General features: G+C 40.2%; 3 protein-coding genes and 1 long non-coding RNA gene across 8 annotated transcripts in view; 3 read left to right on the plus strand and 1 right to left on the minus strand.

Moving 5' to 3' along the window:
- The first annotated feature begins 319 nt into the window (after positions 1–319).
- LOC115588609 (trans-1,2-dihydrobenzene-1,2-diol dehydrogenase-like) lies at positions 320–5,583 on the plus strand. Of its 5 annotated transcripts, none has more exons than XR_003985392.1 (7): positions 320–589; positions 1,923–2,034; positions 2,234–2,397; positions 2,488–2,740; positions 2,861–3,026; positions 4,833–4,983; positions 5,094–5,583. XR_003985392.1 is itself a non-coding variant. In XM_030429304.1 (7 exons), exons 1-7 carry the CDS (start codon positions 500–502, stop codon positions 5,108–5,110), a joined length of 912 nt encoding a protein of 303 aa, XP_030285164.1. In that variant the 5' UTR covers positions 321–499; the 3' UTR covers positions 5,111–5,583. The 5 variants fall into 5 exon arrangements, 3 of the variants coding, with proteins under 3 accessions (XP_030285164.1, XP_030285163.1, XP_030285165.1); XR_003985391.1 differs by having other exon boundaries at positions 5,159–5,583; XM_030429304.1 differs by having other exon boundaries at positions 321–589; positions 2,861–2,985.
- LOC115588610 (uncharacterized) lies at positions 1,608–5,848 on the minus strand. Its single transcript, XR_003985393.1, has 5 exons — positions 5,740–5,848; positions 5,104–5,235; positions 4,811–4,973; positions 2,813–2,962; positions 1,608–2,726 (listed from the first exon to the last, which is right to left on the minus strand). It is a non-coding gene; the product is annotated as an uncharacterized LOC115588610 (long non-coding RNA).
- On the plus strand, positions 5,806–13,270 carry pofut2 (protein O-fucosyltransferase 2). Its single transcript, XM_030429301.1, has 9 exons — positions 5,806–6,019; positions 7,342–7,595; positions 7,757–7,901; positions 8,248–8,358; positions 9,656–9,722; positions 9,847–9,972; positions 10,385–10,565; positions 10,702–10,825; positions 11,596–13,270. Exons 1-9 carry the CDS (start codon positions 5,844–5,846, stop codon positions 11,747–11,749), a joined length of 1,338 nt encoding a protein of 445 aa, XP_030285161.1. The 5' UTR covers positions 5,806–5,843; the 3' UTR covers positions 11,750–13,270.
- Positions 13,271–15,723: 2,453 nt separating this feature from the next.
- The window catches only part of abca12 (ATP-binding cassette, sub-family A (ABC1), member 12), an 84,846-nt gene continuing 78,977 nt past the window's right edge, over positions 15,724–21,592 (plus strand). Inside the window, exons 1-4 of the mRNA XM_030428660.1 lie at positions 15,724–15,972; positions 16,311–16,388; positions 16,962–17,055; positions 21,203–21,353. Coding sequence (XP_030284520.1) covers positions 16,323–16,388; positions 16,962–17,055; positions 21,203–21,353 — 311 coding nt within the window. The 5' untranslated portion in view covers positions 15,724–15,972; positions 16,311–16,322. The remainder of the gene's footprint in view (positions 15,973–16,310; positions 16,389–16,961; positions 17,056–21,202; positions 21,354–21,592) is intronic.

Consider the following 21,592-nt stretch of genomic DNA (forward strand, 5'->3'; position numbering starts at 1 on the left):
CCCATACTATGTAGTTTTGGACAGAAAATGCAAACAATATTTACAGTATTAATGAGGTAATAACACAAATACCCATAGATATGTCAGGTCCCCAGAACACCGTTAGAAGCTAGAAAAGGTTGCAGGGTCTGCCACATATAAACAAGGTAAGGTTCCTTTAAAGTCAGTTTGTTTATTCAGTAATGAAAACGAAGACAGTTTGTTTATTTGTTTTACCTCCTCTGATCAAAATGTCTTCCCCAAAACAACAAAGTGCCCCTTTAAAAACAACTTAGCCCATGTGCTGCCAGTGTGGAGGCGCCACCATGTGGAGGTGGGTAGTGTTGCAAGAGCAGGGCTCACATGTTCAAGAGGGCAGAGACGAACAACAACAGGAGGCTGGTGCATGTATGCGCTCAGCCTATAGGTCCATATCTGAGCCCTGTATGTAACAGCTAACTGAAGCTAGCTTAAGTTACCTGAGGTTGTTGATGAAAGTTAACTAGCTAGCTAGCCTGCCATGGCGACACGCTGGGGAATATGCAGTGCAGGTAAAATTAGTCACGACTTCTCGGTGGCTTTACGGACCCTGGCGTCTGAAGACCACCAGGTACGGTGCACTTAATGCAGCTAATGTTACGACACACACCTGCCGAAGTGTTACATGAAGGCTAAAGTGGGGCTACTCTCCGACGGAGGCACGTAAACGCATCACAAACTGATTTCTTTCACTGTGTGGGCACAGCTTTAGCAAATGAATGCTTCGTGTGTCTGAAATGAGTTAAACAAACACACACTCAGCTGTAAAGAATAGGGGTACAAAAAGGTGGAGATATTCTCATCGTTACCTCAGAGGTTTGCCCTCCCTCATCGCGCTCTCTTCTGCAAAGCTCTTAATCCAAAATAAATATCAGACTGGTTTTACTGGAACTGCTCCAGAAACGATGACTCTGCATTTCTGAGCTCTGCTCAGGAGCTGCAGTGAAGTTACTCCCCGCTCACAACCTCACAACAATCAGCCGAGGGCACTGAGGAAGACCAGTTTAAAAACTCAAACTGTATCTGTGAGACTCGTGTGTGTTTGTGTTTGTGTGTGTGTGCAGCTGATGGATGAGGCCGACACTTAATCACTGCTGCACACTAGAGACAGATAACCAATATTTACATTGATACTATATATAAATCTCAGTGTCAAACTTTAGAATAATCACTAACTGAATGTAACAAAGTGCAAATTTGAGGTACTTTACTTGAGCATTTCAATTGTTTTGCTTCTTTGTACTTCCACTCCACACAATTTTGGAGGCAAATATTGGACTTTTTCATTTATTTCATGACTTAAGTTATTAGTTTCTTTGCAGAATCTCTTTTCTGATGTGACCTTTAACCAATCAGATTACATTACATCATCGATCACGTTGACTGGGACAAAGCTGCAGAAAAATGATGCTGCATCAGAGCCAAAGTAGTGCTTTTTTACATTTAAATTGTATAAACCAACACAAAAAAGCAAAGAAATGATAGAAAAAGAGGGATATCAACGTCTCAATTGTGTTGGACACCACTCTCACTTTTGTACCTTGATCAGCATCAGCGTTTGAGCAGGACGTACAGATACTTGATGTCAGTAAGGTAAGATAAGACTTTATTGATCCCTCACTGGGGACATTCACTTGATAGAACGGCTGAAGAGTCATAAGCAGATGGAAAAACAGCGATTCAGTGATAGATAAAAAAAAAGTCAAACAAGGCAAAAACGAGATAAAATAGTATAATAGAAAAATAAAAATAGTAATAATAAACACTATGTCCACTTTTTCGTCCACTTTTTTCTTCCAGATCCCTCCTACATTGTCATTTGTATTGAAAGTTTGTTATAAAATTCATTCAACATAAATCCCCACCACACGAGTGATTGACAAAACTGTTCCCTTCATCCTCAGATAGTGGCGGTTGCAGCGAGGGACCTGCAGCATGCTGAAGAATTTGCCAGAAAGCACAGCATCCCTCGAGCATATGGAAGTTATGATGAGTTGGCAAAAGATCCAGACGTCGGTGGGCTCTCGCGGCAGCATATGGCACAATGTTTTGGTCTAAATCGAATCAGCATCTAGTCAGCTGAAGAGACTTGAGGCCTGTTGAATAATCATAACGAGCATCAAGAATGCCAATCTTAAGTGGTCTGTGATTTCCAAACTTTATTGGATAATTGAAGTATTAAATAATGTTTCTAAACACTAGTCTCTCTCTTTAGATGTTGTCTATGTTGGCACTATCCACCCTCACCACCTGAGTGCTGGCAAGCTCTTTATGAAGTCCAGAAAGAATGTGCTGATTGAGAAGCCCCTGGCCATGAATTCAAGGGAGGTGCAGGAACTCATCACTGCAGCCCAGAAATACAGCGTGTTTCTCATGGAGGTAACCTTCAGCTAACCTTTTTTCCCCCGACCAAAATCACTTGTACCATTCCCCAAATATCTGTTCAGACCATTCCGCGTTGATATTCAGGCAATTTGGACGCGCTTCTTTCCGGCATCACTCGAAGTGAGGAGGCTGCTGAGTGGGGGTGAAGTGGGCGATGTCCGGCTGGTGAGGGCCGATCTGGGAGCTCCACTCACCCACATCGCTCGCCTGGCGGAGAGGAAAATGGGAGGCGGGGCACTGCTGGACCTGGGCATCTACTGTCTGCAGTTCGTCTTCATGGTGTTTAACGGAGAGAGGCCTGAGTCCATCCAAGCCACGGGGCACTGCATAGACACAGGTGACTGTCTCAAGGAAGTCCATTTACCAAGAGAAGTTATATTATTTGATGGAATATTCACTATTTACAAACCTGGATAAAACTCTTCTGATCAAAGTTCTCTCTGTATCTTTCATCCAGGCGTGGATGGAACAGCAGTTTTGGTCCTCAAGTTCTCCGGCAACAGACTGGCCATTTGCACTTGTTCCATCACCGTGATGCTGACCAATGATGCGGTTATCACTGGGACCAAAGGCAACATTAAGGTAGCAGGAAGCAAAGCATGCAGCAAGACGAGTAGAAGCATGTACGTTTGTTAACTCACATCAACGTTAATGCTAGAGTGATGTTAACATAGAGTTGTCAAGAGTCTTTATCTTTGTATGCAGTCTGGCTCAGTCTATGTACTGAAATAATTTTTTTTTAAACTTACTAAACATGGTAATATACAGTTGACCTGGTGAAATACTATTACTGTATAAATACTATTAATTAGGGCTGAAAATAACGATTATTTTGGTCAAAACATGTCAATCAGTGAAATTAAACTAAACTTTTTAAAAAGTTGGATTCAGAGGAAAAAACAAAAACATTTTGACCGATTAATCAATGATCAAATTTGTTGGCAGTTAATTTATTAATTATTAATTGCAACTCTACAATTAATACATAGATCCAGGCTCAGTAGCTTCATTAACTTAAAGCGAAACTCTCGCCAATTTTTGGGATTTGGGATATGAGTCAAAACCTTCGTGTAAAAGCATAATTACGACGAAAGAGGCACTTTTAAGATTTACCGTAGTTTCGTTTTTGGGCAGTTAATTTTGAACGCGAGAGCTTGGGGCATGACACGCTAGCATCAAAATCGCTATTTTTAGAACACTAAGAAGGCTCGACACAACATGAAACTTTGCTCGTAGCATCACTAGGGTCTCTACTCATGAACACGAGCATTGAGAACATTGGGCCTCATTCACCAATATCCTCTTAAGAATCTTCTTAGATTCTTTCTTAAGTTGTTCTTAAGAGGGTCCTTAAGAAAACCCTACGTCAGATTCACCAACGCGTTCGTAAGCCTCAGAATTGTTCGCAGCTGTGTTGTTACATTGATGAAAGCCGCAGGAGCAATATATATGCCATTGTTTTGCGGGCCTTGGATGGAGAAATGCCACGTATAAATATGGTGGGGGGGTTACTAATTGATGGCATGTTTCCAATTTACTTGATTTATCTTAAATCATTGGCACATTTAATTTATTTTAAAATTTAAATTCTTTGTAAATTACCAAAAATATGAAATGAATAAATAAATGAATAAATGTGATAGAATTATCACTGTAATATTGCATTCATGAATGAGGCCCAGTGTTTGTGTACACAGAGTTTATGAAAAAGAAGGTTTTTGAACTACTCACGTTAGCTGCTGCATCTCCTGCGCGTCGCCGTCATGGCAGGCAAAAAAGTGTTGATCCCCGAGTGCGACCTGACAGGCAGGAGAGTAATGGTGAACCGCTCCTCAAGCGTGCCTGTCAGGTCGCACTCAGGGATCGACACTTTTTGTCTACCATGACGGCACATGAGTAATTCAAAAACCTTCTTTTTCATAAATTCTGTGTACACAAACAATGTTCTCAATGCTCTTGTTCATGAGTAGAGACCCTGGTGATGCTACGAGCAAAGTTTCATGTTGTGTCGAGCCTTCTTAGTGTTCTAAAAATAGCGATTTTGATGCTAGCGTGTCATGCCCCTAGCTCTCCCGTTCAAAATTAACGTGCCCAAAACCGAAACTACGGTAAATCTTAAAAGTGCCTCTTTCGTCGTAATTATGCTTTTACACGAAGGTTTGACTCATATTCAATCCCAAATAAAGCCTTGTTTGCTTTTTGGCGAGAGTTTCGCTTTCATTTACTTGATTCAAATAATCCTAACCAGTCGAAGCAAAAATGTTTTGGCTGTTGTGGCTGTTTCTCCACATTTAATGCTCCACATTGAAAAATACAAACACCAGCAAACCAAGGAATGCAAAATATCAACTACAAGTTTTAAACCTTCAGCATAAATGGCTCTAACACTTCATGCAAAGTGATTTACATGACACTGGTTTCCACATCAGGTACCCAACCATATGTGGTGCCCCACGGCCTTGGAGGTGAATGGGAAAGAGATGCAGTTCCCCCTGCCAGAGGCTGACATGACACTTAACTTCACCAACAGCACGGGTCTACGATATGAAGCTGAGGAGGTCCGCCGCTGTCTGCAGAAAGGTAAAAAGTTGCTCACATGCATAAAAATTAAGCAGCTAGCTGTTGCGTTTCACAATTGATCTGTACTTTGCTATATATTAATAATTGTGTATCTTATCTGGACCAATCAGCTGTCAGAACCTCCTGAGATCATCTCTTGCGTTGCCATTGTGTGTGCCTGCTTGCTCCCCTCCAGGACTGAAGGAGAGTCCAGGGATGCTGTGGGCTCACTCCATCCTGATAGCAGAGGTCATAGACGAGGCCAGGAGACAACTGGGAGTGACATATGACCAAGACAGCATCCAGTGAATGCACACCTGTACCTCAACATGCAGAATGGCGGACTCTGAATCAAATTTCTGGACTTTTTTTTGTGTGTCTGCGTGTGTGTTTGGAGAGTAATTTCCACAATAGAGGAGCCCTTAAATCAGAAAATGTATCATTAACTTTAATACGTATGCGTTTTTTCCTACTGTGACAGATAAAAATGTCTTGTGTAGGAAAAAAAAGCCTGTTAAGATTGTAATGGTAACCTCCGTGTATTAACTCTCAAGTATTTTGTACAAATGTCTTAGACTCTCTTGGCTGTTTTGTAAGGAAATAAACTCAAATGAAAATCTGGCTTAGTTTTTCCAAGTGTTTAGACTCAAATATGTGCATGTGAATAAATAGGACAATTGTTTATCAGTTTAGGCTTTAACAATTTATAAGCAATCTTAAAAAATTTGTCAAAAATACATGAAAAATGTGTTTATAAACGTTACTAAACAAAAATACCTTCCACTCTGGATGATCTCTGCCGCTCTGCGTTTCACTACTCGTTGCCGGGCAACTGCTCAGACGCTTTTCACTCCTCCGGAAGTGCGTGGCTCTGAGGAAATATGGCGCACAGAGAAGTGCATATACCAATGGTGTTTATTGCTTCAATCTACTCTTTTACTTCCCTCTGTTTGTTTATTTTCGTCGCTTTCGCAGCGCTTGGAGCAGCAAACGCCGACAATGTCTTCAGTGCGAGTCAAACGGCCACCGTGTCCATCGGCGCCGCTAGAGATCTGCGGTGAGTTCACTGACATGTCAAGTTACTGTTAGCTAGCTGCTGTACGCTAAATTGCTAACGTGAGGTCGGTTATAGTTATTCATCTTTTGTTCCGCTGTAAAGGTCTTTTTTTTTTATTTGTGAGGTAGTGCTTCAGGTTACACTCTCACTCTTTCAAAAGCGTGTTTTAATCCTGTTTGCCGGGCTCGACTGCTTCTGAGGACAAGCCTCTGCAGAGTGAGGTTGAGATGTATCTGACTCCATTCCAAAAAATGCCAATTTAATGATTTCGGGCGCATTAAAACCATTCCCTCTCCATCAGACTACCACCTAATGTAATTTTTCAAACGCTATCGTGCTGTAGTAGATTTCGGCTCAGTTGGTTGGTTGATTTGTCAGCACTCTATAGTTATACGGTCTCATTTTTCTGCTCCTTTTTATAACGGTGCTAACTGTAAAAATGAAAACAACGACCATAAACAACCATACATAACGGTTATAAAGAGATTACGTACAAGAATGTTTAAGTTATAGCATGATTCAGCGTTAGTTAAGGGGCGTATATGTAACATTATCGTGCCTGATGTTTGTAGAGGATTATGAGGGTTGTTGATAAAAGGTGGTGTGAGTTAGTTATTGGTAGTGTTGCCCTTGCATCGGTATTGTTTGCAGCTTTCAGATGCCTCCTCACATCAACTTTCAGTGTCATAAATGTGTAGTACTACGCATTTTCAAGAAGGATTTCCACCATGCATTGCTTCATTGTAAGATTTAAATAATATGATCATGTGTGTTCTGGCGCATGACAAAAGTGAATAGTACAGCTGCAAATGGGACCACTTCATTTAAGAACTGAAAACCACGCTACAACAGTAAACAACAACAGCTAGTCTAATGAGATGTCTGACTCTCCTCTTATTATGTCCTGTCATGTCACTACTTTGTTGTTGTTGTTGTGGCGCTCCTGCATGAGTACTACTGGTTGAACACTTGCCACCGACCACAAGTTATTTCGAAAAATGTTGGCACAGGATGTGGACTGCCTGCAGAGTTAAAGGCTAGATCACAGAAACCATTCATGTTTACTCAAACCATAAGCTAGAAAGAATAGACTCATACAAAGCACGTAGGTCTTTGAGTAAGAATAATTCAGCTGCGATAATACAAATACAGCACTGCTGTTGTTGACAGAGGAATCTTGACATTTTAAATGGGATCACTGGATGATTTATTACCAAATGCGGTTGGTTTGATGCATTGTGGGGCCAGCTATCACTTTTGTTTTCTGTTGCCTTTCCCCATCTACGTTTTTTCCAACCTCCTGTGCGCTCTCATCACCTCAGGTACCTTTTGTACGACGTGAATCCCCCGGAGGGTTTCAACCTGCGGAGAGATGTCTACATCCGCATGGCCTCCCTGGTGAAGACTTTGAGGAAGGAGGGGGATGACTGGGTGTTGGTGCTTCCCCCATGGGGTCGCCTCTACCACTGGCACAGCCCCAACATCCACCAGATCCGCATCCCGTGGGGGGAGTTCTTCAGCCTCACCAGCCTGCAGGCCAATGTGCCCGTCATTGAGTATGAGGAATTCATTGCTGGTGAGCTTTTCATTTTGCTGTTTATAAATAAATAATCCTGGATCTTTTTCACTATTCAAATGTGCCACCTTCTACTTAGCTGTTAGAACAGGTTGCTACTTAGCTGTGTGTGTCAAAGCGAAACACCTACTGAGTGTGTTTTCTTCCTTTCTCTGATCTAGAGAACGGAGGCCCATTCATAGACCAGGTTCTGGTCTTGCAAAACTACGCAGAGGGATGGACTGATGGGAAATGGGAGGAAAAAGTCGACAGGCGACCTTGCATTGACAAGTTGATGTACTCCAAAGACAAACAGGGCTATTACAGGTAGAGCAACACAACACACGTAACCCGTGATAGCAATTTCAACAGCAAAGTGTAACACAAATAAAACCAGTTTCAAGTATAGAGTTTATGTTGTGGCTATGTATCTTTTCTAAATATCTTAGCTGTGGTGATGCTGATTTTAGTGATGCTTTTTATCTATTATTCCTCCATTAAGCTTAAGTGCCAAAGAAAATGAATTGTAATTACAGTATAATAACTCATTAGACCTCCTTCAGGCAGTGATGGATCACGTTTACAGTAGTTAATAATATCCCTGGCTTCCTGCTTGCACATCCCTCTCCTCTCAGTTCATAATCAACTGATCTATCCGGTTTGTGTTTCCAAGGGGCTGGTTTTGGGGCTTCGAGGAGACGAGAGCTCGAAATGTAACATGTGTATCAGCCCAGGGCCACGCGTCCATCATGGCCCCAGTTCTTCAGAAAAACATCACAGTGACGTGAGTCTACAGAACAACATGACCACTCATGTACTGCACACACACACACACACACACACACACACACACACACACTGTGTTGACATGTGTCAAGCACCAGTGGTTGGTAAAATTAGTCTGTGGCAGATAAATCAATATTAACACAAGCAGTTTTGTTTAGCCTGACAACTTTATCCCTTGAACAGTTAATTTTTGATTCAACACAGTACCTAATTCTACGCAATGTAAATCATTTGAATGGCAGATTACATAAACAGTGGATAGCATATTATTTTATAATATAAATCATAATAGTTATTTAGTTGTAATCATCAAATATCTTGCCAGTACAGTATGTACTACCACTTATAATAGCATTTAAATTCTTGTGCAAAATACTTTTTATGTTGGTTTTAAACATTTTAGAGTAGAAACAATACATGGATTCTGGCAGATAGTATTAACAATCACCAAATATTTAGATAATAGCTTCATCAGAGGAATTATTTAATGAAAACAGAGTGGAAATTCTCAGAATCAAGCTTCTTATATGTGAATATTTCATTTACTCCTTTGATAGTAAACTGAATATCTTTGGGTTGTAGTCAAAACAAGACATTTGAGGATGTCATGTTGGTTTTTGGGAACTCGATTAAACACCAAAATGATCTACAAATTAATCGACAACTAAAATATTTTTTAGCTTTTAAAATTGAGCATTTTAATGAACTCAATCACACTAAATAACTGCAAAGCTTAGTTAGGAATAGAGGGCTGTAAGAAAAAAAAAATCTGTGTCTACTGTTAAATTCTGTAATGTTATGAAAATGAAAAGAATTAAACTTGTCCCAAAACTGAGGTTACTTTTCCACGGTGAATTTTCTCCAACATATGTCTAAGTTACAGCGTTAGAACAAGCGCATTAATTTGCATGAATAAATCATTGCTTTTTGACTATTGTAGCTTTATAACTAGCAGTACTATTTCTGGAAAGCTACCAAAGTTCAATTCACTGTGGAGCTATTCACCATCACTAATCCCATTGCTTATAATAAAAGACACTTCTAGCTAACGGACGGGATAAAACGTGGGTTAACAAATCATCAAAATATGTTTATATATGTCCAAATGTGTCCACCTGTAGTTAAGAACTGCCCAAGAATTAAGCATAAATGCTTTAAAAGTCAGTGGAGTGGCAGATTCTTCTAGTTGTGGGAAGCTGAAATATGATCTGATGTGGTTGTTCCCTCAGTATTATTATTACTCAGTTAATCTGGTGACACTCACAGGGACTTGTTTGTTTCCTGCTATTATGCAGATCAGTCATGCTTGACCGAGCAGAGACACTCCTCCATGATCACTATGCTGGGAAGGACTACTGGGATGTAAGTCAATCCATGGTACAAAATGACAACAGTGTTAATATTTGTGTCCTATCTTTTTACTTTGATCCTATTACTGTCTGTAATGTGATGCAGTCGTCTCTGCAATTCTCTATGTTCAATGTAGACCCGCCGCAGTATGGTTTTTGCCAAGCACTTGAGAATCATTGGAGACGACTTCAGAGCAAAGTACCTGAACTCCACAGATGACAGAGACTACACGGTTTACAGTGAGGACTGGACCCGCATGAAAGTGAGTCAGCGTATCAGGTGGTGGCATGGTTATGTGATCATGCAGGTCGAATTAAGGCTGTGGAAATGTACAGTGCGGTGTATGTGCAGCATGTAACACACTACCATTTTACACATCAGATCAGATCACATCCTTTACTGCTCAGTTGATTTTTATTATACATTTTTATTATTTTATTTTGTCAGTTATTCAGTGCCATATTTGCCATAATATGCCATTAAACCATCTTTGTATATTTGTGCTGTTTGAGTCTGCGTTTTCACAGATTCGTTCGCAAATTGTATAGAGTGACAATATGATCACTTAGTTTCTGAAAACAACTATTGACTCCAGCCTTTTGATGATCCAGTCTCTAGTTGCAGGCTGTACTGTAATTAAACAGTGGCCTGTTGTTTCTTAATTCACTCCTCAGGCCAAGCTGGGCTCAGCTAAAGGTGGTCCATACCTGGGGGTCCACCTGCGCAGGAAGGACTTTATCTGGGGCCACAGAGAGGACGTCCCCAGCCTGAAGGGGGCAGTCAAAAAGATCCGCAGCTTGATGAAGAAGCACAAATTGGACAGAGTGTTTGTCGCAACAGATGCAGATGGGGAAGGTAATGACATAGCAGCACATTCAGAGTTCTATTTGTATGGAGTATACAAGGGATCATGGATTTTGCAGCTCATGAAATCAATTAAATTAAATAAATTACATTTTATAAACCTGTTTTATCCGTCTCATTTTTGTAGAATTGAAGGAGCTCAAAAAGTTGTTGCCAGAAATGGTGCGTTTTGAGCCGTCCATCGAAGACCTGGAGCTCCTCAAAGATGGAGGGGTGGCCATCATTGACCAGTGGATATGTGCACATGCAAGGTAAATTATCATTTATAGTCAATAATCATTATCATATGATTTTTAGTATCATTATAAACAGTTTATCAGTAAGGTTGTTGACATCAGACAATGATATAGCACATTTTTTATGTTTATTTGTTAATTACAAGTGCTTAGCTGTGTTGCCTTTCATTCAAACTCATGCCTTTTCTGTTTTAACATCTGCGTTTGGTGCTAATTAGCAACTGTGAGCATGCTGAAATGCTCAGCTAAAATGTTGATCATGATAAACATACCAGCTTAACATCAGCATGTTAGCACTGTCATTGTGCATGGAAGGATGTGAGCATGTTGATGCTAGCATTTACCCTAAAGCACCCTTGTATCTTAGTTCTGCCTCGGAGAGCCACTAACGCTGTATACCCTTATTGCGATGGACAAAACAAACAAACAAAATAATGTGATGTCTTTTATTTCTAATAATGTATAAAGATGTAAAGATTTTGATCATTAGCCTATTTTGAGTAAAGGCTTCAGCCAGAAGAAGTTTTATTGCTTGCTGGTAATCATTGCGAAATAGTTCTTGCCAGTGTCTGTGCTTCAACCCTTGGCCAACTTGGAAACAAAGAGAATTTTCCTTTCTCAATAACTTACCCATGGAAAATATTTAAACTTGAAAAACTGGTCAGAGCAGCTCTATTTGTTCTACTGTGTGTCACACGCTTGTGTTATTTTTCCAAGGTGCGTGTTCGTTGCATCACTGTCCTCTTTCCCATGTTTTTATTCACTCATGTCTTTAATTTTTTCAGATTCTTTATCGGAACATCAGTTTCCACTTTCTCTTTCCGGATCCATGAAGAGAGGGAAGTCCTGGGCTTTGACCCCAAAACTACATACAATCGTTTCTGTGGGGACACTGAGAAAGAATGTGAACAGCCCACACACTGGAAAATAGTTTACTGATGTTACCTCTGACACGAGACACACACAAGTGCCAAAATCAGTGGTAAAAGTGACATTCCTTTGTATGGAATATACAAGATATTTTAAGTGTTTAATGGTGTATTTTTTCACTTTTATGGTTTCAGAATTGTGCAATCAGGTCTGTAGTGACCACTGTGACTGAACCTTGAGCTCAAAAAGAAAAGAATGGGTGGCCAAACATGTGTTACTGTAACGTTCAACAAGTAAACATGCAAATGTTTTACATGTCGAACGTGGATCCCTTCATATAATTTATGACATTTGTCACAAACAAAAAAGAGTGTCTTATAATGTCTGCCACAAACAGTGTTGAATGGAAGCATTCTCAGTTTTACATTTTGCGAGATTCAAAGATGTTGAGCATCTTAACTTTCAATATTCTTCTTGGTTTGTTTTGTTTTCAAAAGGGACACCACGTACGTGTGGAGTAGCATTCAGAGGTCTCACAACACAGTGTGGATATTTTCAATTAAAGGTACCCTGTGAGTAAGACATGTTCAGTGTTGGACTTAAAAATTAAAGGGCACTAGCTGTACATGGTGGCACACAAGCACACAGAAAGGGCACTGGGAGGGCACTTTATTATGTCTCACCTACCAAAGGGGCATCTAGGAATTACTTTTTCAAACATGGGTGCACTAGGAGGGTGCTGAATGCAGTTCTTTCCTCATAAAACATGAGCAAAACTTCCTCTTGAAGTTCTCGAGAAGTCTTCTTCTTCTATACTGACTTTTGTTTGCGCCTTTTGTTTGTGCCTTTCTTCATTTCTTTCACGTGTTACCGCCCCCATGCAGATTAGTAGATTAATATTAAACTGGCGGGAGGAGAAGTGTATTGTGTTGCCACGCTCGAGTGCACAGGCATATGCGTCCTTGTGCCTTTGCACAAGCCAAACAAAAAGGGGATCCACTCAGAAAAATCCAGCTCCGCTCCACTGAGTGGACAAAAGCTCTACAGGGTACCTTTATAATATTGCTCATGATTTGTTGAAAGAATGTGTATTTCATTGTTTGTGTGGAATGACTTTCCTCCCTCATTTCCTGTTTTTATGCAGTGCCAGTATTAACATTTGTTACGTGGGATTACATTATTAATGCGCAATCCCTTCTCTCTGAACCACAGACTATACTGTTTTTTAATTGGCATTATATTATTATGGTGTTTTAGCTAATGTTGCTACCAATGAAAGAAATATGAAATGCCACGAAGGAGCCACCGTGTCTTGTCAACACTATCCAGCCGCTAAGCTGTTACCTTACAACACACCCTACTTTTTTCCACTCGTGAGCATGCCCACGTTTTAAAGTTTGTACCCTATGAGCATTGTCTCATGGCTTGGTTTGTACCGTGGATGTGTGATTTTGGTGTTGAATAAAAGTTTTTGCCAGAGGCTAAACATGGTAGAAAACAGATATGTGAAAACAAAAACAAAGTTGTTGTTTTTTTTTCTCCTGTGCTGTTTGTGAGCCTTGAAATGATGATTAAAATGTTATTGTGTAAGGATTGTTCCAAGGTTATATCTTAGTCAGGCCTTGTTAATTTACTCACTCAGCCCACTTGCCACTAGATGGGATGTTCTGATGAATATTATTTTTCATTATTTGGCAGGAAATTGAGTTGGTAGTTGGTCGTTAGTAAAGGTCCAGTCAAATAGAAGAGAGTGTGTGATCAATTTTACACACTATGGATCTTTAAATTGACACACTTCAACATTAAAGGATAAGCTCACCCTAAAATGAATATTCAGTCATTATCCGCTCAGCCCAATGCTGTCGCAAGGTCAGGTGAAGTTTCATAATCCACAAAACATTTATTGAGCGTCACAGCATTCTCCTAAACAAGTGAAGTAGATGGGGACTTGTTTAATAGCTCAACAAGTCGCTGGAAGGCCCGAGAGACCAAACTGATTTGAAAAGACGTGCGGTTGAGCTAAAAACTTTTTGCTCAGCAGCTAAAGTGTAGATTTAGGCTGAAAATAGTCTGTAAATCATGTATTTCTAATACATTTCGGATCCTGGGACTTCCAGAGACCTGGATGTTTTAACCATCTACTTTAGCTGTTCAGGAGAATGATGTTTTGCTGTAAACTCAAGAAATGTTTTGTGGACTAAAAAACTTCACCTGGCTTTCCATCAGCATTAGGCTGAGTGGATAATATTTTTGGGGCAGAACAGCAGATGATATATATTTTATCATATTATCTATTTATGTCTTTGTAGGCTTTATAATGGGAGGTAATAGCAGCAAGAGTTAGAGGCAGTTATTCTTTGAAATTCCTGACATCTGTAAAGAGTCATGATAGTTTTCAGAGCCAATATGGAAAGCTGTGCTTGACCCTTGAGCAGCTTGTTCAGTCTGATGATATGACTCAAGTCAGAAGAATTGAGCCTCCTACCTGTTATCATAATGGAAAACCTGTTGTACTACATTGATAGGACATTTCTTATTGAAACTTTCCAGTTTAAAACAAAACAGAGTCAGGTGTCCTTTCACCTATGCTCTGTTTTGCCCAACCCTTCATATTGTACATTCTTTTGCCTTCTTTTTATTTTTTTATTTTTTAATTGTGTCTGGTAATGGAAAGGTACTACATGACATGTCAGTCAGTTCAATCTCGGCGAGGAACAACATGTTCTGCGACTGTTAGATCACTTCATTCAGCAGTTTTTCAACAGTTGTTCTTTGAACACTCACGGCAGGTGTGACACATTCACCTTTTAAATAATAAAAGCAATTTCTTTGTCTTCAGTTGCTGAAGTGTTGACCTCTCGCCAATGGTTTTGTATAAATGTGTCGACTGAGATTATATGTTTCGTAGATTTTTTTTATCTAATACATCACATGGCCCGCTTTTGTTTGTTGCACTCTTATTCTCTGTCGGCATGGCATGGATTTATTTTGCCTTTGCACTCTCAACATGATCATAATGATGTCTAGCGTCCAGAGGATTCAGCACATTGTTTTGACTGTTCCCTGCGGATCCCTCACATGATATCAGTGTGATTTCTCCCTGTGGAGAGCTCCCCAACAACACCTGACCGGCAGGAGAAACCGAGTGTGTCATGAGATGCTCGGTGTTGCACTGTCCCCTCTAACTCGGTGCTTTTCCTCTCGCGCGTGAAGGTTTTGTAATCTTTTAACCTGTAATTATGATCACAGGGTAATCTTTGCGTCTCTTATAAAGGAGCAAATTGTAAGATGTGGACAGAATTTTAGTTTATAACATTAAGAACAAGTCAACTAACATTATCAGCAGAGCGCAAAGAAACAACAGTGTTGATGTTATGTCAGAGACATTAACGTTAGCATGCTAACCGACTAGCCCCGGCTCATCTTGTCTCACAACGGTGATAAAAAATGAACAGAAAATACTCAGAAAAGGTCAAGAAATGAAATATTCTTACTTCTATTTTCCTCACTAAATTGAAAAATACAAGTGTACACCTTCTGAATCAAATTTTTCTTTCTCTTACCAAGTTAAGACGAGCTTAATAGACTCATTCACACATCGTCAAACACGCTTGGAAGAAAAGCATCTGCTAAATGTCCTATAATATAAATAATGAGATATTGTTATTACTAGAAATTAGACAAATATACTTGGTAAAAGTTTATGGTTCGTCCACTACTCAAACATACAGCGGGTGCCTTTTTTGAAATTAATATTATTCGGCCCCCTGGTCCTCAAACATCCTGAGTCCACCACTGCATCTAAATATATCTGTCTGTTTCTCGTCCAAAAATGTCATCACACTTATGATCGGACGCATATCACTTCATGACAGTAAGTCAGACAGAAGTTATCTGTGGGGAAGTGCTGCTGCAATCCCATAATTGTCAGTAGCTAATTACGCTTCCTCTTCTTCTTCTGCCCTGTACAGGTTGGACACGCCCTTTCACACACACATACACTCACCCCCTCACGCGCACTCTCTCACACACATACACACAGGTGTTACGCTGCTGACACGTCTCATCTTTGCGGTAAACTTTTTCCGAGGAGGATTTTTTTTTTTTTAAATAATTATTCCGTCGCAGTTTTTCTTTTTACGAGGAGGCGAATTTTGTTCAGTTTAAGTTCAATAACCGACTGATGGGAAGGTCGTCCTGCTGATGGGGGCACCTGGCGCCATGTCCGCCGGGAGAAACCTGCGAGCTTCAGTCAGATAACAACCGATTTCACCTGTAAAGAGGACACACAGGTAGGTCCAAGGATTTATGAGTACACTGCTGGGTTAATATCAAGAGCACACCTGGTGAAGCTACTCAGAGATGCAGGGTTCTCATCAAGATTCATGGCTTTATTCTGTCAAGTGAAGAACAAAACACACACACACACATATATATATATATATATATATAATCATATTTTTTTCACATGACATTATACATTTATATATTAAAATCCTTATCTGTTATATCTGAAAAGTCAAACCACTGCAAAAAGGTTTCAAGTCTACAACATTAAGACAGTTGAAAAATGAATCGATAATAATATAATATAATATAATATAATAATGTGTGATGTGTCTTCTCTCAGCCTCCTCTACTGATGGCCTTCTTCAGGCAACTGCAACTCCTTCTCTGGAAGAATTGGCTGAGAATCATCAGACAGCCGGTGAGGTTTTACTCTATTTTATTTAATATTATTTTATATTTACATTGTTTATATTTACGTTTTATATTTATATTTGTATTTTATACATTATTATTTATTTATCATATTTATATTTTATATTCTGTATCTATCTATCTATCTATCTATCTATATATATATATATACATATATATATACATTTTTTTTTCTGATAATATATTCTTATTTTTTTGTATACTTTTGTAATAGTTTATTAAAGTAAGTTAATCCCATTTAGATACAAATAACAGAAACAACATAGAGGTAACACATCAGAGTAATTTTCAACTGCAGTGGGAGCTGTTATTTTATATTGTTTCATAATTTTAATTAGCCTTTTTTAAACTAAGTTAGTCCCACTGAGATCAGGCCTGGTTAAGAATGTCAACAACATAGAGTTATATTAAACTACTATTTTACTTCTATATACCTGCTACCTTGTCAGGATTGTGGGGGAACAAATCACACAATAAATGTACTTTTACACACTGGATGCTCCATTATGAACTCTTCATAAACTGTTTGCTCATGTTTTATGGTAATCTTGTGTCGCAGCTGTGGTCGCTGACTCTGATCGTCTGGCCGCTGATCATTTTCATCATCATTGCCGTGACCCGCAACCAGTTCCCTCCAGTTGTGAAAGAAACATGTAAGTGTTAAACTGCACATAAACAGTGTTTTGTTAGTGACGTGTATTCCAACAGCCGTTCATCAAACAAGTCTTAATATTCATCTATATTTACACAATCACAAATAGGATGAGGCTTTATATACAGAAACACCTTGAGCAAACAGAGCTAAAGTTTCAGTCCAACACAATGGAAATGAATTGTCGACCTTTACAAGATACCCTGGCACTGCAAAAGATCCAGATAAACCCACTAAAGTCACTAATATCTGCTCTTATACATTTTAGAGTTCCGTCTCTATGTCTTTGATGTACATTCAGAGTGCTGCAGTGAAGAGGAAGCATTTAAAACAAACGTTAAATGAGTCCGATGTTATCTGAAGTTTAGAAAAAAGAGGGAACCAAACTCTGAATGAGGGGAACTTCAAGGAAAATAAAGGCCCAACCGGTCTAAGATTCAAGTTGCGTTGACACAATATTGACCTGACGTGGGCTGCAGGGTTTTTGTTTGGCATCACAAAGGAGAGCAGCTAGCCCACGTAAGGACATTTGAATTTCACAATCAGAGTAAACCAAAACATGAATAGTCCCTCAGATCTGAGCCTATCCCTGTGCCGTTGACTGGGTGTTTGCACTCTGACAGGGAGCATTAATTCAGACAGAATAAATGTTGTTATTGCCGCATAAGAAGGGAGCGCTACACATGGGCTATTGTGTGGTGGTGTGTGATCGCAGATGAGTGGTTTGTTGTTGAGGGAGGGGCGGAAATTGGAGCCGGTCTTTAGGTCGGCAACAAGCCTGGTTCTTTAAGAAATGCGTTGCAATCCTCAAGAAATGGCTTTATCATTGAGAGAGAACAACTGTCAGTATATACTTTAATCGCAGCTTTAGTACATTTGTAGAGAATCCTCCTGCTGTCTCCTTTGATCTGATTCTATGGATGCAGGGATTCACCTGTAATTCAATAACCCCGACATGTCCCAGGTGAATCTGAACAATAGTACCACCCCTTCCTCTGTAAGTGCTGTGTGTCGTTTTACTTGTCATGAAAATAAGATAAAACCAATAGTTATATAGTCTCATGACTAGGCATTTAACATACATGAGGTTGTTTTTATCTTATCCGCGCTGCATCCAACAGGCTCAGTAACGGACCACACCCAAAGACATTATCAGTATCAGATCTGACTGAATGTCGTAGCAGCAGCCTTGAATGAGGTTGGATCGTGTTTCGAATTACTCCGTAAAAAACTCAGTCTAAAGAGATCTCAGATGACCGGATGGTAAAATTGAGTACGGGCCACTGTCTCTCACAGAGCTACAGTATGGAGTGTAATTAAGTACATCATATTTCAATCATTACAGACTTTGCAATAGAGACAAACGAGTGAGAGGATATGATGTAAAAAGCAGTCCGACATATTGGAACGGAATGGGGCTTGATGTGGGACAACTTCAACGACTTGTTATTGGAGTGTTGACTGGAGGCATCCGCGGTGTAGGTGCAGGTGTAGAGGGTGGGTCGCGGTGATGAGGTGTCTGCTGAATGACAGCAGAAGGAAAGAGAGAGAGAGAGAAAGAAAGAGCAGTTATGAATTTTGCATGACAACGTGCCTGGTTGTGATTGGTTGAGGAGGAGAACGAACTGAAGAGGATCAGGGAAAAAGTGGGAGACTGTGCTTGTGACTTAGATGGCGTACGTAAAGAGATGGTCCTCCTGACTGAACTATGGCTAAGCTTTCGTGTAACACAGGGCGTCCAGAATAACATTTCACACTGGTGCACCCAACAGTACATTTCAACTAAGGCTGCAAGTTTTTATTTTAACGGATATTGTGATTGTGATTTGATTCATGATTAATGAGAATGATCCTTGTTGCCTCACAATTTTCCTTTTCAATTAAAAGTCTATTAGAATCATAATGATGTGATGTTCGATTGTGTGTCTAGAATAAGATCAGGTCGGGGCATCTCTGCAGCACTGCAGCTCTTTATCATAACGCTGTTCTGTCACACCTTTTACGCCTGTGAAAAGATTTCAGCTTCTGCGATTTGGATATTGAATTTGGCCACAATGTGATTTTGATCATATTGCAATTAACTGTGCAGCCCTAACTTTAACTTGATTCATGAGCGCAAATTTAAAACAGGACAAACAGAGTGACCAAATCCAGGTTGGTCGGCGTCATATAGCCTTCGTCTTGTGCATGACATGTCTGTATTCAAAATAGCCGATGATCACGGTTCATCTTGAAATGAAGATGACTATCTTCACAGGTTGTGGTGTCGCAGTTATTCTCCTTTGCGTGCAAGGAATGTGGACGCGGTACAGGACACATTCTGACACGCACAACACAGACAGACCGGCGAGGGAGAAGTACAAAATGTACTATTGTATTGTACTACTGTATTGCTGAACAAATTAATCTACAGAAAAATATGTTTGCAGGCTAATATTTCTTAAAAGGCAACTTTCTAAGCACCTGGTTGGAGCCTTTCCGCTTTAGAATGTCTTAAAACAGAGAAAGTAAAAAGTATTTTGTTGCGTTGTGTGCTTTCATTATCCTCGACTTTTTCAACCATGTTTAAACCCAGAGAAGCCTGTGATTTTATTCAAAGTAACGATGCTCTTCCGGACGCTGTAACTTCAGGGGAAACACCAGTTGATGCTTCAGAGAGCGAGGAAGGAAGTGACAACAGCTTCCGTGATCACGTGCTGCTTCACGACATCATCAAACTACCTCTTTTGTTTTTATTGTTTCTGAGTGAGGGGACCCTTGTGGCCAACAATCAAATACTGTGCATTTAAATCATTCTCTGCAATTAGTGCAGAAATGTTCAATAACTGTTTTTCCACAAATTGGAGTTCGGTGCTCAACTGTCATGGGTGAAGATGAATAAGTGTATGGATACAAGCCTGTTCAAATACTTCCCGCTTTATTGTCCTTCCTTATTGTTCTCTCATGAGTCACTTTATTGCGATTTCAAAGATTCCCTTCCAACTTAACACTGAACATGAATTCACTGTGATTGGATGAGTGTATTTGAGGTCTGATGTCATTCAAACATTAGTTTATACACTGTGGGTTTCATAGGGACTAATCCTAGTCAAACACTGCTCGCTAGGCTTGCATTCTCTCTGAAAACTCTGCTTTCGGAGGTAATATTAACAGGAATGAATAGAAAGATCAGTGTATTCCCAACAGCCCGACTGCAACCTGATCTTCTGCCCTTAAATCCCTTTTTTTCTTTATGGCTCAGAGCTGGGATTGTTTTCTGACAAAAGATGGTGTAAGTTACTCACTGGCAGTTACACAGACCAATGGAAGCGATCTCTGGCTCCTAATCCTGTGGTTGGGTTAGATGGCCCTACAATCTGGCATGCAAACTGTAACAGATTGGCCAATTCATAGCACAACATAGCACTAAAAAAGTGAAACCATCCACAACAGAATGCAATTTTGCAAAAGAATAAAACTGACATTCTTTGGATGTTTTTTTTTATCTACAGTAGTAAACAGACAACAACATTCCGCTGTCTGCGAGTGTTTCTCCTGCAGCTGCGTCACCGTCGTCTCACGTGCTACCTGCTTTTGGGAACATGCATGCATGAGTGATGAAAGTCAAATGATGCAGGTTAACGCAAGCGAGGGAAAAAGAGCTGATGAATGTAACAGATAAACTTTTGAAATCCAGCCCACTAGCAGGCCGAATAGCATGGTGAGGGGGAGGTTTATAAGGAATAAAATGAATTCATACATGAGTTGCTGAGCTCTTCAACTCGTGAATGAGTCCGTACACAGCGTGCCGTGCTGCGTTGGCAAAGGCACATAGTCTGCCTGACTCCCTTTTTAATTGCAGTCTTCGAGTTCCTGTAAAACCTGCTAGTTCTAATTATAAAACCTCTCGGTGTCGTAACAGTTATTTACCCTCACCACATGTTTCAAGCCCGATGAGCCTGTAATCTGAAGGAACTGGGCCTGGGAAGGTAAGTCTTGAGAAAGTTTAAGAAAGTGTGGGAACCCTGTATTTACACTTGCAATCTACCGCAAAGCTCACTTCAAGTCGTGTCACTGACAGATTTACATAATTGAGGTCATGTTCTCCAACGGTAGTGCTGTTTTCTAGGGTCCTCACTACAGTAACAACTTTCTCCCGTCTCCTCCAGGTTATGTGGGACCACGAAACCTCCCCAGCACCGGCTTCTTCCCCTTCCTGCAGACGCTCATGTGCAACACGGACAGCACCTGCCAGAACAAATCGCGCCTGGTGGACCCGTCTGCATCGAGGTCGTCTCGTAGATCCACAAGGAGTGCAAGGTACTGCTGTCCGTCAGTACACACTGTATACCATCTATTATCTGACCTATGCTACAGATGGGCCAAATGCTTGTATAATGGCGTCTGTACTGTTTTTTTTTGTTGTTGTTGTTGTTTTTTTTACCTTCCTTCTCTCAAACATGCGGAATGTCTCTGTTGGCCCGTTGTCGAGTCATTAAACAAAAGAGAAAGTCCGTCAGAACTCCCTTGGGTAACAAAGGAGGGACACACCTCGGCTT

This window comes from Sparus aurata, chromosome 9 (genome assembly GCF_900880675.1).
Source record: "Sparus aurata chromosome 9, fSpaAur1.1, whole genome shotgun sequence".
NCBI classification, from domain to species: domain Eukaryota; kingdom Metazoa; phylum Chordata; class Actinopteri; order Spariformes; family Sparidae; genus Sparus; species Sparus aurata.

Excerpts from the sequence above, each read along its gene's own strand:
- LOC115588609 (XM_030429303.1), top strand. The coding sequence starts at position 500 with ATGGCGACACGCTGGGGAATATGCAGTGCAGGTAAAATTAGTCACGAC. Across the intron at positions 590-1,922 it reads TGGCGTCTGAAGACCACCAG|ATAGTGGCGGTTGCAGCGAG; the intron begins GTACGGTGCACT and ends CTTCATCCTCAG. Across the intron at positions 2,398-2,487 it reads ACAGCGTGTTTCTCATGGAG|GCAATTTGGACGCGCTTCTT; the intron begins GTAACCTTCAGC and ends GTTGATATTCAG.
- pofut2 (XM_030429301.1), top strand. The coding sequence starts at position 5,844 with ATGGCGCACAGAGAAGTGCATATACCAATGGTGTTTATTGCTTCAATC. Across the intron at positions 7,902-8,247 it reads GACAAACAGGGCTATTACAG|GGGCTGGTTTTGGGGCTTCG; the intron begins GTAGAGCAACAC and ends TGTGTTTCCAAG. Across the intron at positions 9,973-10,384 it reads AGGACTGGACCCGCATGAAA|GCCAAGCTGGGCTCAGCTAA; the intron begins GTGAGTCAGCGT and ends TTCACTCCTCAG.